The sequence below is a fragment of the Octopus sinensis genome, linkage group LG21, assembly GCF_006345805.1.
Source record: "Octopus sinensis linkage group LG21, ASM634580v1, whole genome shotgun sequence".
NCBI classification, from domain to species: domain Eukaryota; kingdom Metazoa; phylum Mollusca; class Cephalopoda; order Octopoda; family Octopodidae; genus Octopus; species Octopus sinensis.
This window is the reverse complement of record NC_043017.1, coordinates 25,162,500-25,179,888: the sequence shown is the minus strand read 5'-3', so window position 1 is coordinate 25,179,888 and position 17,389 is coordinate 25,162,500. Positions and strand designations below refer to the sequence as shown.

General features: G+C 36.7%; 1 protein-coding gene and 1 non-coding gene across 2 annotated transcripts in view; one reads left to right on the top strand and one right to left on the bottom strand.

Moving 5' to 3' along the window:
- Positions 1 to 17,389, top strand: part of LOC115222993 (complement C3) — an 82,986-nt gene that overhangs the window by 15,505 nt on the left and 50,092 nt on the right. Inside the window, exons 5-15 of the mRNA XM_029793415.2 lie at positions 749 to 877; positions 1,662 to 1,704; positions 3,999 to 4,086; positions 6,431 to 6,521; positions 7,617 to 7,832; positions 8,977 to 9,153; positions 10,696 to 10,824; positions 12,475 to 12,543; positions 14,275 to 14,463; positions 15,595 to 15,750; positions 16,524 to 16,598. Coding sequence (XP_029649275.1) covers positions 749 to 877; positions 1,662 to 1,704; positions 3,999 to 4,086; positions 6,431 to 6,521; positions 7,617 to 7,832; positions 8,977 to 9,153; positions 10,696 to 10,824; positions 12,475 to 12,543; positions 14,275 to 14,463; positions 15,595 to 15,750; positions 16,524 to 16,598 — 1,362 coding nt within the window. The remainder of the gene's footprint in view (positions 1 to 748; positions 878 to 1,661; positions 1,705 to 3,998; positions 4,087 to 6,430; positions 6,522 to 7,616; positions 7,833 to 8,976; positions 9,154 to 10,695; positions 10,825 to 12,474; positions 12,544 to 14,274; positions 14,464 to 15,594; positions 15,751 to 16,523; positions 16,599 to 17,389) is intronic.
- Positions 7,413 to 7,519, bottom strand: LOC115223057. Its single transcript, XR_003882776.1, has one exon. It is a non-coding gene; the product is annotated as a U6 spliceosomal RNA (small nuclear RNA).

The window sequence follows — 17,389 nt, the reverse complement described above, 5'->3', positions numbered from 1 at the left end:
TAGTTTCTTTACTCTCAAATATCTATACTCAGACACATACACACATGCACTTGTGCATATAAATCTGAGTGTGTGTGGTGGTATATACATATATATTTGTGTATTAAGGCTACCTTTGGTTTCATGTTAAGAAAAATATTTTAATATCTAAACAGTTTTTCAAGTCGATCACAAAGAGGAATGGTGTTTACTTCCATTTTGGATCAGCTTGAAAAATTTTTTAAATGTTAACATAAAATAATAATAATAATAATAAACATTGTGTACAGTGCTCAGGTGCACTACAACTCATCTAAAGTGCATATATAATCAGGTGTAGTTTCGACGGATTTCGGAAAGCATGAGGGCCTTAAAGGATGCAGTGTCATGGCAGTCAACAACTGACGCAGGCAGTTTATTCCATGCTTCAGCAACTCTGAGCATGAAGAAATGTTTCCGAAAGTCATGGGAGCTGTGTTGTTTTCTGACTTTGTAGGCATGTCCACGTGTGTTAGACACATAGAGATCAAAAAGGTGTTCAGTGTTGTTGTTGGTGAGGTGGTTGACAACTTTGTGGGCGTTTATTTTTCTTCACATGAAACCAAACCAATGGTAGCCTTAACACACAAATAAAGAAATTATATCCACCAATGCAGTGCTGACCATAATTTCCATTCTCTCTTCTTTCCCTCTATGACACACACATTCCTCTCAAACCTTTCAGAAAGTTTCATGTTTTTCTATTTTACTTTTATTTATATATTTGCAGAATCCAAGCAAGTTGATTCTATATTCGTGCAAATTCCCAGGTGACAGTCCATTCATTAATGCATCATATGAACTCACAAGGCAGCCCCCTATTGGGAACTGGACGGTTTTGGCAGAATATTCAAACGGGGTAAGATTATTTGAGGCTTTTGTTTTCTTTTATTTACCTCAGTCATTTGACTGCGGCCATGCTGGAGCACTGCCTTAAATGGGGTTTAATTGAAATTAACCCCAGGGTTTATTCTTTGTAAGGCCAGTATTTATTCTATCGGTTTCTTTTTGCTGAACCACTAAATTATGGGGACATAAACACACAAACATTGGTTTTCAAGCGATGTAGACACATACACATAAATATATGCACACACACACATAACAGGCTTCTTTCAGTTTCTGTCTACCAAATCCACTTTGGTCGGCCTGAGACTATAGTAGAAGACACTTGACCAAGGTGCCATGCAGTGGGACTGAACCCAGAACCATGTGGTTGGGAATTAAACTTCTTACCACACAACCATGCCATGCATTTTTCCTTTCTTTTTTTGCATGCATACATACATACATACATACATACATACATACATACATACATTACATACAATGGGCGTCTTTCAGTTTCCGTCAACCAAATCCATTCACAAGGCTTTGGTTGGCCTCAGGCTATAGTAGAAGACATTTTCCTGAGGTACCATGCAGTGGGACTGAACCCTGAACCATATGGTTATGAAGCAAACATCTTACCGCACATCCATGCCTGTGCCTATACAATAAATACAAAGATTTAAAAAAAAATTTTCTTTTCTCAATCTGTTAAGAAAAAGATAGCATTTTGAATCATTTATTAGTGAATGTCTGATGAAATGCAATCACTTCTACAGTTAAAGTTTAGTGCAGTGTTATTTCTAAAATTTCAGCTGAAGACCCGAGCAGAAGTAAAGTTTGCTGTGCAGAAATACGGTAAGAAACCTAACCGTTTCAGTTCCAGCATTTGAAGCTTTTGATTAAAAAATACTTGTTCTTATTTTATTGACATCGACACTGATGTGTGGATGTGTGTGTGCTCAAGTATTTTAGTATGTGTATCTATGTGTAAGTTGTGTGTGTGCAAGTGTTTGATAGCAGAGACTCATGTTTTATGCATTATATGTATTGCTTATGAAACTGAAGTAACACACACACATACACACACCATTGGCATCATCATCATCATCATTTAATGTCCATTTTCCATGCTGTCATGGGTTGGGCAGTTTAACAGGAACTGGCAACCCAGAGGACTGCACCAAGGTCCACTGTCTGTTTTGACTTGGTTTTTATTGCTGGATGCCCTTCCTAATGCTAACCACTTTACACAGTAGACTGGGTGCTTTTTATGCGACACTAGCTCTGGCGAGGTCTGTTGTGGCACAGTTTTTACAGCTGGATGCCCTTACTAGCACTAATCACTCTGTGGAGTGGATTGAGTGCATTTTACGTGGAACCAACACTGGCAAGGTTTGATTTGGTTTTCACAGCTAGATGTCCTTCCTAAGACCAACCACTCTACAGAGCAGACTGGTTGCTTTTCACATGGCACCAGCACTGGTGAGACGCAAACCCCCTTTTCCTAAGAATGTAGTAAACTTTTTGTACATACATCATCATCATCATTGTTCGACCGTGGTCGAGACAATGGAATTTACCATGCTACGCCAGACTTCACGGTCCATCATAGCATTACGGAGGTCCTGTTGCTGGATGCCTGTATCCCTGGAGATTACATCAGGGTAGGAGAGTGTGCGCCCTCTGGTATCGCGAGTAGATGGCTTCCAGAGGAGAAGAGTAGAAATTGCCTCATTTTCAGCTCTACAACAATGTCCAGCAAACTGGACTCTCCTACCTTTCACAAGAGATGACACAGGTGGTAGTTTCCCATATATTTGCATTTTGGTTGGATGACGCTTCCACGAGAGATTTTGAGCTCTCATAAGGAGGTGAGTATAAGTTCCATCCAACACTTAATTATCTAAGACTGAGTGAGGACAATGCCTTGCTAATGAAACCAAATTGAGGTTGAAACACATATCCATAGCTTTCCTTCATCTCCAAAACACAGATCAGATTTTCTGTCTTCTCCTAAGAATGTTAGTTTAACTGAGAATCTAGATTCGAATATCTTGAAGCTATCTTCTTTTACATTTAAAAGTACCTAACAATTCCCACTAGGCATTTGTTTTCCTTCTCAGTTATTAAAGGAAATCTTAAACTTTGCTTTTAGCAGAGTTAGGTACCAGAAATGTTTGATGATGTCCTTCTTGTTTGTGTCTTTCCTCAGCAGTGCTACCATTTCCTTGCTAACATAGCTAGCTAGGAATGTTCCCAGTCAACTGCCAGTTATATATAAGATATCTGCCAAGAGAAGGCAAACAAATTTACCATGTCTCCATAAAGCTAATAGTGCAAACCATTGAAAGCAGGTGATTTCCCTTTCACACAAATATTCACCACCAACTGTATCTCTGTTATAGTTTTTGCCACATTACAATTTTTCTGTTCAGAGCAATGCAGGCCATCGAGGAAGATACTAAATACAAAATGTGGCTGTGATTGCAGTGTAGGTAGCAGTGTGAGTCCATATTGTCTTGGTTTCTGTTGTGAGTAAACAGAACCCAGATTGCTGGTGCCACCACATGTGTAGCACCAGGGTCTTTTACCTTTCGTCATTACATTCAGTTGGGTACTATATGGAAATTATATATGGCTGGAAATGTTGGAGATCTTGTCCAAGTTTCCTCATCAAACCAGTATGAGGACTTTCATGCTAGTTTTAGACCAGTTTTTCTGGCAATACTTCTATCATTCTTCATCACAATTTTGGGTTTATTTATGTTCGTACCATTTTTCTGCCATTCTGAATCCACAAATTTGGTTAACATCCAAATGCACTCTTTTACTGCACAATCACGTCTGTGCTTATACTCTTTTTGTGCTAGCTTACTGCTTTCTCTTAAGAGACAGTTAATACTTTCATCTTCTTTTCCACATATTCTGTGTTTGTTCTCCAAGTCAGTTTTATCATTGTTTGTTTTTATCAAGTTCATTCTAATAACTTGTTCCTGAGTGGCTATAATTACTGATTCAGCTTCTTGCTTCACTCTAATTAGTCATTCAGTTTTTCATTTCATTTTAATCATCGTGTAATTTTTGCCTGAGATGATGTGATCAGCATTTGATCTCTTCACTGAAATCTATTGTTTGCTTTACTTACTCAGTGTTACCAGTGTTTGAAGTCACTATCACTGTACGTCCCCAATTTATTCTGAAGAGTACAAAGAAGGTTGTCATCGTAACAAACGCAAGGTAAATTAACTTCAAATATTTCCTATTCAAAAAGGTCTCTTCACCTTTCACCAATTCAAGCAAGCAGTGAAAGGTGAAGAGACCAGTGTACAAAGACTGAAACTGTACAAAAGAACCTCATGCACCGCGACAGAAATTGTAAAAAAATTTTTCTTTCTCTCTTCTTATTTTTCTCCTTTACTCTCTCTTTACTCTTTTACTTGTTTCAGTCATTTGACTGCGGCCATGCTGTAGCACCGCCTTTAGTCGAGCAAATCGACCCCAGGACTTATTCTTTGTAAGCCCAGTACTTATTCTATCGGTCTCTTTTGCCGAACCGCTAAGTTACAGGGACGTAAACACACCAGCATCGGTTGTCAAGCAATGCTAGGTGGACAAACACAGACACACAAACACATACATATATATATATACATATATACGATGGGCTTCTTTCAGTTTCCGTCTACCAAATTCACTCACAAGGCTTGGTCGGCCCGAGGCTATAGTAGAAGACACTTGCCCAAGGTGCCACGCTGTAGGACTGAACCCAGAACCATGTGGTTGGTAAGCAACCTACTTACCACACAGCCACTCCTGCGCCTTTCTCTACTTATGTTATAAAAAATCAACATGACTGAACTTTCAATAATGTACATTTGTTATAATCTTTGCCAAGCATTTACACTGATATTACTATCGACCCTTGTGAAACTCACTGAAATTTCTGTGAACATTTGAACCCTTGATGGGTTAAACATTGTTTGTCCAATTTTTACCTTGTAACTTTAAACTCTTCTAAAACCATTTTTAATATATATTTGTACCATTGATAAACAAAAAATTGTCAAAACTTGTTTGGTATGTGAATAAATCTATTTAAAAATGACTACACGTTTTTCAGGTGCATTTTCAAATCCCCAAACAAATTCTCATATATATATAATAATAATAATAAAACATTGTGTACAGTGCTCAGGTGCACTACAACTCATCTAAAGTGTGTGTATAGTACATAGGGTAATGTACAAGCATCAGGAAAAGAACAGTGCATGAGTCATGACATACACATATGTGTATGAGTATGGAAGGGGGACAATCAGGTGTAGTTTCGGCGGATTTCGGAAAGCATGAGGGCCTTAAAGGATGCAGTGTCATGGCAGTCAACAACTGACGCAGGTAGTTTGTTCCATGCTTCAGCAACTCTGAGCGTGAAAAAATGTTTCCGAAAGTCATGGGAGCTGTGCTGTTTTCTGACTTTGTAGGCATGTCCACGTGTGTTGGACACATGGAGATCAAAAAGGTGTTCAGTGTTGTTGTTGGTGAGGTGGTTGATAACTTTGTGGGTGTTTACCAAGTCCATCGCCAGATGCCGGAGCTTCAGTGAATCCATGCCCAGGGAAACAAGGTGCTCAGATATATATATATATATATATATATATATAATATATATATATATATATATATAAATATATCTATCTAGCTGTGTGTGTGTGAGTATGCATTTGTTGTTATTGATGTCGTTGTTTAACTCTTGGTGAGTCCTGATCAAGCAGAGACACAATCAAAGGCATTCTAACTATGACCATCTCATCTTTTCCCATTTGCAAGGAACTGAAAAAGTGCCTCTTTTTTAAGACAGTAGGAAGTTGATCAGAGAGACAGTTACCTGCTATTTCTAGCATGTTGAGTGACCACATAGAGGTAATTCACATCTGTGTGTGGCATGCATAATGGCAGTAGCAGTGTGTGTGTGTGTGTACATGCATATGTTATTAAAATTAGTTTCATTATTGTTATTATTATTATTATTATTATTATTAATTTCATTATTATTATATTATTATTATTATTATTATTAATTTCATTATTATTATTATTATTATTAATTTCATTATTATTATTATTATTATTATTATTATTTTCATTATTATTATTATTATTTTCATTATTATTATTATTATTATCTTCATTATTATTATTATTATTATTATTATTTTCATTATTATTTTCATTATTATTATTATTTTCATTATTATTTTCATTATTATTATTATTTTCATTATTATTATTATTATTATTATTATTATTATTTTCATTATTATTATTATTATTATTATTATTTTCATTATTATTATTATTATTATTATTATTATTATTATTATTAGTGGTATCTTTCCATTCTGAGTTCAAATTCCGCTGAGGTTGACTTTACCTTTCATCCTCTAGGGGGCGAGGTCGATAAAATAAGTACCACTTGATCACTGGGGTTGACATAATCGACTTACCCCCTCCCCCGAAGTTGCTGGCCTTGTGCCAAAACTTGAAATCATCATCATCATTATCATGCGTATTTTCTTCACAGGTACCTCTATGGAAAATATGTTCATGGTGAAGTGACACTGAAGTGTACGTATGGATCGAATATCACGGAGGGATGTGAACTAAAACGACAGGTAATGCATCGTTTATTTCTGTTATGTGCACACATTATGTTAAGAAACAGTCCACATACTAATTCTTTGTAAGCCTCGTATTTATAAATAAATATTGCCCTCTTTTGCTGAACCGCTAAGTAACAGGGACGTAAACACACCAGTATCGGTTGTCAAGCATTGGTGGGAGGACACACACACACACACACACACACAACACACACACACATATATATATAGTTTTTCCTTGGGGCTGGTCAGATTGGAGCAATCTCAAGTATAATCAGCCGAAATTGTGAAGATAATTTGATACTTGACTGAGGAAAAAAAACTTCGAATGACCCGTCCTTGTTTTCTTTGTATCGTCTATCTGGATGTTTTGTTGCCCCATTTTTGTATCACCTTACTGTCCGGTTGTTTTGCGTTCTTGTACCATTTTGTATTTTTGCTATATATATATATATCACCGTGATCACCATGACCGACCAGGCTATCAGATGTTGCTACACATCGCTGGTCACAATGCGCTTCGCATTGTTTTAGCCTTCAAATGACGCCACCCCACTGGCTAAGCGAGCAGGCCAACAGAAGAAAGAGTGAGAGAAAGTTGTAGCGAAAGAGTACAGCAGGGATCGCCACCACCCCCTGCCGGAGTCTCATGGAGCTTTAGGTGTTTTTGCTCAATAAACACCCACAACGCCTAACCACTGGGCCATTGCAGCTCCACACATACATATATATATGTATGATGGTCTTCTTTCAGTTTTTATCTGCCAAATCCACTCACAAAGCTTTGGTTGGCCTGAGACTATAGTAGAAATCATTTGCCCAAGATGTCATGTGGCAGGACTGAACCAAGAACCATATTGTTTGGAAGCAACTTTCTTACCACACAACCACACCTACCCCTAAATAAATATAGAACGCTTCAGGAATTCGTATGCCATCTTTGTGCAGGGGCCATGCTAATCTTCTCTGTGCCATTTCAATTCTAGAATATGTACTGCTGGAGCTATTTCCTTTTTTTTTCTCTTCTACTGGTTTCAGCCATGCTGGAGCACCATCTGTTGTGTATGATTTTGAATTAAACGTTAACCTCATTAATTTTCATTGTAGCTGTTGCATGGGAGAACAACCACCACCATTACCTTACCAAAGGAACCAGTGCCCCTGGGGACAGTTTTCAAGGTCGTTGCTAATGTTATAGAGAAAGATTCGGCAATCACTGAAACTAAAACGGACGAGTCAGCGAAATTTGTTTCGTCCCCATACAAATTCGATTTGACCGATTCTCAGACTTTCTTCAAGCCGGGACTCCCGTACACAATCCAAGTAAGCCTGCTTTGCTTCTGTCCCCTAATGTCTTGAAATATAATTGTGTGTGCATATTTGTTGTAGCCCATCTTTTATGCCAAGACAAAACAATGTACATGATAAACACTTCCAATCAGTTAAGATCAGAAGCCATGAGAGCCACTTTATTATTATAATTATTATTATTATAATTATTATTATTATTATTATTATCATTATAATTATTATTATTATCATTATGATTATTATTATTATTATTATCATTATAATTATTATTATTATTATCATTTTAATTATTATTATTATTATCATTATAATTATTATAATTATTATCATTATCATTATAATTATTATTATTATTATCATTATCATTATTATTATTATTATTATTATTATCATCATTATCATTATTATTATTATAATTATTATTATTATTATTCTGCTGAGGATACCTTTGCCTTTTATCCTTTCGGGGTCAATAAATTAAATACCAGTGAAACACTGGGGTTCATGTAATTGACTAGTTCCCTCCCGCCAAATTCCAGGCCTTGTGCTTTTAGTAGAAAGGATTGTTATTATTATTATTATTATTATTATTATTATTGAGTGAGAGAGTGCACGCCATCAAAGGGACACTGGGGTCCAAGTATACAAAGCCCAATATACCCATTATGACTACCCGTCTGATAAGGGTACACTAGGCACATGGATCACAACCATATGTGTGTGACATGGTGATCTCATATCAAGATAAACAGTGCATGACCTTGCAGGTGGGGTGCAGTTAGAATTTTCTTGAGGTTGAGTAGCCCATCACACTCAAAAGGTCCTTGAATAAGGTTTGTTTAACTCTTTTTGGCACCAACCCATCCAAAACTGCTTTTGCTTCTATGATACAAATTTCCCATTTTAAGATAAAAATTTTCCATTAAGCTTCCCTGTTAATTTATGTCCCAATTACTAGCTTTGCCTTTCATCCTTTTGGGGTCGATAAATTAAGAACCAGTGAAACACTGGGATCGATGTAATCAACTAGTCCCCTCCCCACAAATGTCCAGGCTTTGTGCCTTTGGTAGAAAGGATTATTATTATTATTACTATCACTACTATAAAATTCCAAAATATTAATTAAAATTCAGTTCTCAATTGTTGTCATGTTCAGGTCGAGACCCTTTACATAAATGGTTCCAAGATTCCAAGACTACCGTTCTATATTGCATACAAAGCACTTACGAGATCAAAGAACATAGAATATTACAAGACGCAATATGAATCAAGAAACAGTTTGAAGGAAGTTGTTATCAACACAACCAAGTTTTGGAGAGAATTTACTATTATAGTGAGTATAAATTTCTAACATTAGTCATCATTTTACATGAACACACACACACACATCCACTCTCTTGCTCTCTTCTTATCTATCTATCTGTCTATCTCCTTGTCTGTCTGTCAGTCTCTCTCTCTCTCTCTCTGTATATATTATATTATATTATATATATATATTATATATATATATATATATCGCCATATATATATATATAATATATATATCGCCATATATATATATATATATATATATATATATATATATCGCCATATATATATATATATATATATATAATATATATATATATATATATATATATATATATATTATATCGCCATATATATATAGCCTGGTTCGTTCCGATTCGTCGTTTCGTTCCACCTCTTGATTCCTGTTATTTTTATATTATTATATATATATATATATATATATATAGATCAACATGTTGATTCGCTAGCTTCTGCACGCATTTTTTTTCTCTCCTTGTTTCTTTTCTGTGTACCTTTCTGTTGAAGAGCGTAGGATCGAAACATAAAAGACTTGTTTTATTTATATTCCTGAGCGCCATACTAATACAATTGTTTGTTTGTATTCCACCTGCCTTCATCTTTTGTTTATTTTCATAAAGCTTCCCGTTATATATATATGTATATATATATATATGTATATATATATATATATATACTTTATTTAAAAGCAGCAAAAAATTCAACAAAACTTGTTACTCTGAGTATATATATATATATATATATACACACATATATATATACATATCTTTTATCATTTACTTGTTTCAATCATAAGATTGCAGCCACGCTGCGGCACCACATTGAAGAATATTTAGTCAAAAGAACTGACTCTAGTACTTGATTTATGTTTGTAAACTTGGTAGTTATTTTTTTTGGTCTGTTTCACCAAACCACTAAGTTACAGGGAAGAAACTTATTGCTAGCCGGGAGATAAATCCCTACTGCCTCCAGCACTGAGATCACCGGATCACGTGATTTCAACCTTATTTGGTCTTGTCAATGATGGACACTTGATTACTAGACAGAGCAGTGATTCATCTCTCTGCCAGCAATATTTAGATTGATAGTGCCAGGACAGGCACCAGTGTCACAGAGAGAGGCAGCATTTTTTTCGGCATCGATTTTTTTTCAACTTTGGAAATGGATTGGAGTTTCATGCTATCAAGCAGTGATTCCAAATTTCAAGTTTCTTTCAATGGAAAATATGGAAATATCGAGAAAAAGAATGAATGAGGTGCAAAAGCTCGTGGTGTATGAGAATGAATAGGATATTTCTGTATCCGAAACTGAAAGCAGCGATAGCGACAGCAAGGACGATTTTACATCGGAATGAAGTAAAAATTTTTTAAATGTTTTTATTAGCAATTTTTCTGAGGAGATGGGTATCTATCCATAGTCTTTCTTAGGAAGCAAAACCAATAACAATGCTGATGGATGATCACAAAATCTCCTTTAAGCTTGAACCAAAAATGTCAGGTTCCAAATAAATGTCTAAAACCAATATTTTGAAAATGTTCTCATTCAGGTCACCAGTGCCAACCACCATCTCACTATGGAAGACCAAGCCACAGAAGAGTGGGAGGTGGCTAGCTACAAGTCCGAGAGCGATAGCTACTTGCTTCTATCTTTGAATGTTCCAGAAAATGGTTATAAGGTAAGTGTTAGATATTCCTGTGACTCTACGCCTGCCATCAATGTTGTAACTTTGCCTGGGAGATTATGATTGTTTCTGTTTTTTGTTTTTTTGTTTTTATATCTCTTACTTGATTTAGTCCTTGGACTGTGGCCATGCTGGGGCACTGCTCTGAAAAGATTTTAGTCGAACAAATTGACTCCCAGTAATTATTTTTCACGTCTAGTTTTTATTGTTAGTTCCTTTTTCCCAAACTGCTAAGTTACAGGAATGTAAACAAACCATCACAGGTTATCAAGAAGTCGGGTGCAGGACAAATACAAGACACAAATACACATATGACAGGCTTCCACACAATTTCTATCTACTAAATTCACTCTCAAGACATTAGTCATCATGGAGCTAGAGATAAAGACACTTGCCCAAGGTGCTGTGCAGTGAGATTGAACCCAAATCTATGTGGTTGTAAAGCAAGCTTCTCAACCACTTTTTTTTTTTTATATTCATTGACACAAACATCGTTGTGTGATTTGGTGATGGTAAGATTGACGCGAAGTCGTGAAGTTTGTGCCATAGAGTAATCATAGTCAGAAGATTCTAACTGGTATTGCTGTTTAGCACCAGGTCAATGCTGATCATACAGACCTGTGATCAATGGCATCTCAGCCATGACCATCCCGACTTCTTGAAAGAGGTCAGATTTGATCTTCCCGTTGAGCTCAAACTTCCATGTTTCTCCTTTTATTGTGTAATGCCTTCTAAGCAATTTGCCCTTCTGGACTTGAGGTCCTTCAAAGAGACAAGACCATGGTTCTGAAGTATCTGAAGTCCTTGTCTACCTTGATTTCTCCACAGCTGGTGTCCATGGCTGTGACATAGATGCTGACGACTAGAACTGTCATATTCTTCAGTCAAAATTCTATCTTTAGATATTCCAGTTCAACAGCACAGAGGGCCCAGAGAACTTGTTGTTTATGAAAAATTATAATCAACTGTGTTTGTATTTGATCAGCAAGATTCTTGATGTGAACTTGTGTGTTGAAACAAATTTTGTTGTATCTTGGGAGGGTCATTATGTCAATATAAACACACACACACACTAGCAGATCTGCAGTTAAGAGGATATGTGAAGAACCTAGGACCACATGTAGCTTTTGCAAATGTGGCCTTTGCTAAAATGATGGGGTGTGAATCAGTAAACACCATCATCATTGTTTAATGTCTCCATGGTGGCATGGGTTGGATGGCTTGACAGAGTGCTGGCACGCAGGGAGCTGGTCGGACTCCAACTGTCTGTTGTGGCATGGTTTCTATGGCTGGATGCCCTTCCTAACACCAACCACTTAACAGTGTGCTGGGTGTTTTTCACATGTCACCATCACGAGTGCAGTTACACAACACTGACACAGGTGCTTTTTAAGTGCCACCAGCACCTGAAAGAACAACCTTATACGTGTGGAAGACAGCGAATTTACTAAGATCATTGGCTCCAAATTCTAAGGTCAACTCTGCCTTTTATCTTTTTGAGAGGGTCAACAAAACAAGCACCAGCTTTGCATTGGGGTCAATATAATCAATTATCCCCCTTCTCCAAAATTTCAGCCCTTGTGCCTATAGAAGAAAGGATTATTATTATCATTTGTATCATAATTTCATTCTTGTTCATTAAAGGTTGGTGATGATATAACGATGAAAGTTGTAACCTCAAGAAAATCATTCAAGACCCCACTTCATTTCATGGTAAGAAGTCCTACCTTTTTATTTCCTCCTTACTTTTAATCCTTTAGCATTCACATTATTCTGTCCAACATAATCCTTTAGTTGTTTAAATCCTTTAGCATTCACATTATCCTGTCCAATGTAATGCTTATTTATTCCCATTGCTTTGAATTAATCATGTGTTACCCTGTAGCTTTGAGATTTAGATGAGGTGACTTAATTTTTAGAATGATATTGTAGAGTTGGTGTGAGAGGCCACATCTGGCCAGTTTAAGCATAAAACAAGAATATTTTGGCTGGATATGGCTGGTCGAAATGCTAAAGGGTTAATCTTTTCAGTATATATATTGACTGTTCTTTACTTAACATCACTCTCATTTGATGGAGCAGCTGTGAGCTGGAAGAGACCTCATGGCAAGCACCACACCAGATGGTTGGGCATGATTAAAGAAAAACCTCCAAAGACTTAACATCACCTTGGAGGATGCAGAGGGGCTGACATGGGACTGCCAGCAATAGAGAGCACTGGTGGACCCGGTTGGCTCTATGCATGATGATGTTTCTGGGACCACTAACTTGGGATGACTCCAGCCCCCATAAAACAAGAGCATTGAAGCAAACAATACCATTTCTCTTATATAAGGCAGCAAGATGGCAGAATCATTAGCATGCCAGGCAAAATGCTTAGCGACATTTTGTCGCTCTTTACATTCTGGATTCAAATTCCACCAAGGTCAACTTTGCCTTTCATCCTTTTGGGGTTGATAAATTAAGTGCCAGTGAAACACTGGGGTTGATGTAATCAACTAGTCCCTTCCCACCTAATTTCAGGCTTTGTGCCTATAGTAGAAAGGATTATTATTATTATTATTATTATTATTATTATTATTGAGTGAGAGAGCAGTGCATGCCATCAAAGTGACACTGGGGTAAAATATACAAAGCCCAGTATACCCATCATGACTACCTGTCTGATAAGGGTACACTAGGCACATGAATCACAACCATGTGCCTTTCATCCTTTTGGGGTCGATAAAATAAGTACCAGTTGAACACTGCGGTTGATGTAATAAACTTAACCCCCTCCCCAAAATTGCTGGCCTTGTGCCAAAATTTGAAACCAATACTATTTCCCTTAGAAAATTTGTAGAGTAGTGGAGAAAATAATGGCTTGTGATATTTAGTTACATCCCTTTTATATTCTGCTGTCGTAGTTAATGCCTTCCACTGTTTTGGTAATAGTTTGTCTACCAATCTTATTTGTGCATTAACCAAAAAATTTTTTTTATATTATTGACATATAACTAACTAAAATAATAATAAATAAATGTGCCCTTTTAAAGCCTAGCCAGGCTCATGGGCCCGGTTTCCTGGTTTCTATGGCGTATGTGTTCCCCAGCTGGACGGGATGCCAGTCCATCGCAGCGTTACTCATTTTTGCCAGCTGAGTGGACTGGAGCCACGTGAACTGAAGTGTTTTGCTCAAGAACACAACGCATCGCCTGGTCCAGGAATCGAAACCACAATCTTACGATCATGGTGCTGACACCCTAACCACTGAACCACGCGCCTCCACATAACTAACTAAAGCTATTATTTATTCAATGTCATTTATTTATTAAAATCAAAACCAATGATATGAAGAAATTAAACTTATTTTCTCTTCAGCAGTGAAATCTTACTTTGCTAAAACTCAAGAATATTTAATTTGTCACTGATGTATTTGTTTTTTTTTTCTTTTTCCTCCGGCAGCTTATTGGGAATGGCAAAATCTTGAAACACTACACAATACCTTATCGGAAATCTTACTGGGCAAGTTACTTTTCTGTCACTAAAGACATGATTCCTATCGGAAGGGTTATCGTCTACTATATGAGAAACCTTGAAATTGTTGCTGACTCCAGAGCATTTGCTGTGCAAGATGCTTGTAAAGGACGAGAGGTTAGTCAAGACACTTCCCATTTATTAACATCAGGTGGTTCCTTTATTCAGTCTAATCAGTCATTTCATTTCCTCATCTATTCATTTTATACCCATTTTTCCCATGCTAACATGAGTTAGGCAAAAGGCCAAAATGTATATTTATTTGGCAGTGCCTACCTTGAATGAAATAGATCAATAGCAACATTTTCCTTTTATGGCAAAATATGCACCTAATTCAATAAAATTATGAAGGTAACCTTCATAATTTTATTGAATTAGGTGCTTTAGAAGAAGACCCATCAAGCCAAGCAAAATTGCAGTTGTGGCAGATACTGGTGTCATGCAAATGGCACCTGTTCCAGTGGCACATAAAAGCACCCATTACACTCTCAGAGTGGTTAGCATTGGGAAGGGCATCCAACTGTAGAAAACCATGCCAAACCAGACTGGATCTTGGCGCAGCCTTCCAGTGTGCCAGCCCAGTTAAACCATCCAACCCATACCAGCATGGGCAACAGACATTAAGTGATAATGATGATGATGATGATGATTTACACACACACATACACACACACACACACACACACATATATATATATATATATATAATCAACTAAGAGTTACAACTATGATGCTGTTGGTAAAACATGTTTCTTGTCTATTTCCTAATCCTCTTGGAGATTTGGGGCAAAATTATACTAATGTGTCCTAATTTAACTAAATTCTATGTCTTTGTACAGCTGAAGATTGCTCTACATTTTAAATTGATGTAATGAAATGAATGCATTGTTCAATTAAATGGAGTCGCATGAAACGGTCGTACTGCATTACCTCTGGATATCCTTGTTGCTTATTTTGATTTTAATCACCTGGTTTTGAAATTGTATAGATAATACCCTACTAAATTCTGGTGCCTCAACTTAAGTACCATATTCATCTGAATCTAAATTTTTATATAACATATATATATATATATATATATATGGATGAATGCACGTGCATATCTATATATATGTACATGTATGAGCATGATGAGTGTAATGAATGTATATATATGAAATTGTTAATGCGTTCATACATGCATGTCTGTCTGTACATGTGTTTATGTTATTTTTCCATTTATCTGCTGTTCAAAAACTCACATTGCAGTTGAAACTTTTGACAACTTCAAAAGCCGCATACTATCACCCTTTAACAAACGTAGAGATGGAAGTGAGGGGAGATCCTGGTGCCTATGTGGCACTTTCTGCTGTCGACAATGCTGTATATCTTCTTAATGATAAGAACAGAATCACACAAAAATATGTAAGTACCTTCCTTATTTCTAATGTTCAAATATGGAGATTCATGGGCATCTTCATATAAAGCATTTGCTTTATAAAGTAACTTACTTGAATTATTTCCCAAAATATCCTTACTAGAACAGTTATACACACATACATATAAAACCTTTTGATACCAAACTGACCCAGTATGTGTCTGTGTATGTACATATCTACATATATATTTACTAGCAGTATAGCCCAGTGTTGCTCTGGTATGTTTTCTTTCCGACTCTTTAGATTTTGAATTTTTAAAAAGTAAAAATTTTGCATTATACAGCTTGTTATTCTCTTTAAGTGAACATTTTTCTGGTTGAAATACACCAAAAAATGGTGACACAACAGTCAAAAAATCGTAAAAAATAGGGATTTTCATAGAAAAAAAGCACCGTTTTGATGTAAATAATTTTTGGTCTTAACATGGTCCGATTTGAATTTTTTCTTCTACGGAATGAAGAGCAAGTCTTCTTCTATCATACTCTCAATTTTGGTCAACTCACGCCACAGGGTCTCGGAGGAGATAGTGTTAGTTGAGGCTACCAAACCTGCCACACACACACACAGACAACTTCAGCTTTATATATAGAGATTTATTATTTATCAGAGAAATTGAATAAATTCCACCAAGTTTGTAGTAATCATCCTATTCGTGTATTTCTGTCCTATGAAATTTTCTGCTCAAGTTCTCTTTCTTCGATCAACCAGCATACATCTCCCAGAATATCAACTGTGACTTGTAAATCAATTCCATTTCAGGTGAAAGACATGATGAAACTCTCCAATGTTGGCTGTTCTCCTGGAGGTGGTCTAAACGCTGGACAAGTTTTTTACGTGAGTTCATAAATACTTTGTTGTTGTTGTTGTTGCTCAACAAAAGTACTCCAGTCATGGTCATTCCTATTTCTTTTGTTGCTGTTTTTCCCAGATGCATCTGTAAAGTGTGTGGCCGAGTGGTCAGTGTATTACATTCACAATTGTATGATTGTGGTTTTGGTAGAAAACACCAATTGCACATGTCATGTAAAAAGCATCTGTGCTGGCACCAAGTAAAAGCACCCAGGACACTCTGCAAAGTGGCTGATGTTAGGAAGGGTGTCCAGCTGCAGAAACCATGCCAAAACAGACAATTAAGGCCTGGTACAGCTTGCCAACTCCTATCAAACTGTCCAACCCATGTCAGTATGGAAAACAGCCGTTAAAGGATGATTATGATGACTATACCATTCAATGTAACTTTCCTTTTTTTGTTTTTTGGATTTGTTTTCTAAGGGACCAAACAACCACGAGAAGCTCCCTCAATATTTCATTGATGTCTTGTTTGTTTGTTTGTTTTGTTGTGAAATGGGGTGCTTTCTTGTTTCCTCCTACCTTTCACAGTAGGAGAGTCCAGTTTGCTGGACATTGTTGTAGAGCTGAAAACGAGGCAATTTCTCCTCTTCTCCTCTGGAAGCCATCTACTCGCAATACCAGACGGCGCACACTCTCCTACCCTGATGTAATCTCCAGGGATACAGGCATCCAGCAACAGGACCTCCGTAATGCTATGATGGACCATGAAGTCTGGAGTAGCATGGTAAATTCCATTGTCTCGACCACAGTCAAACAATGATGGTGATGATGAT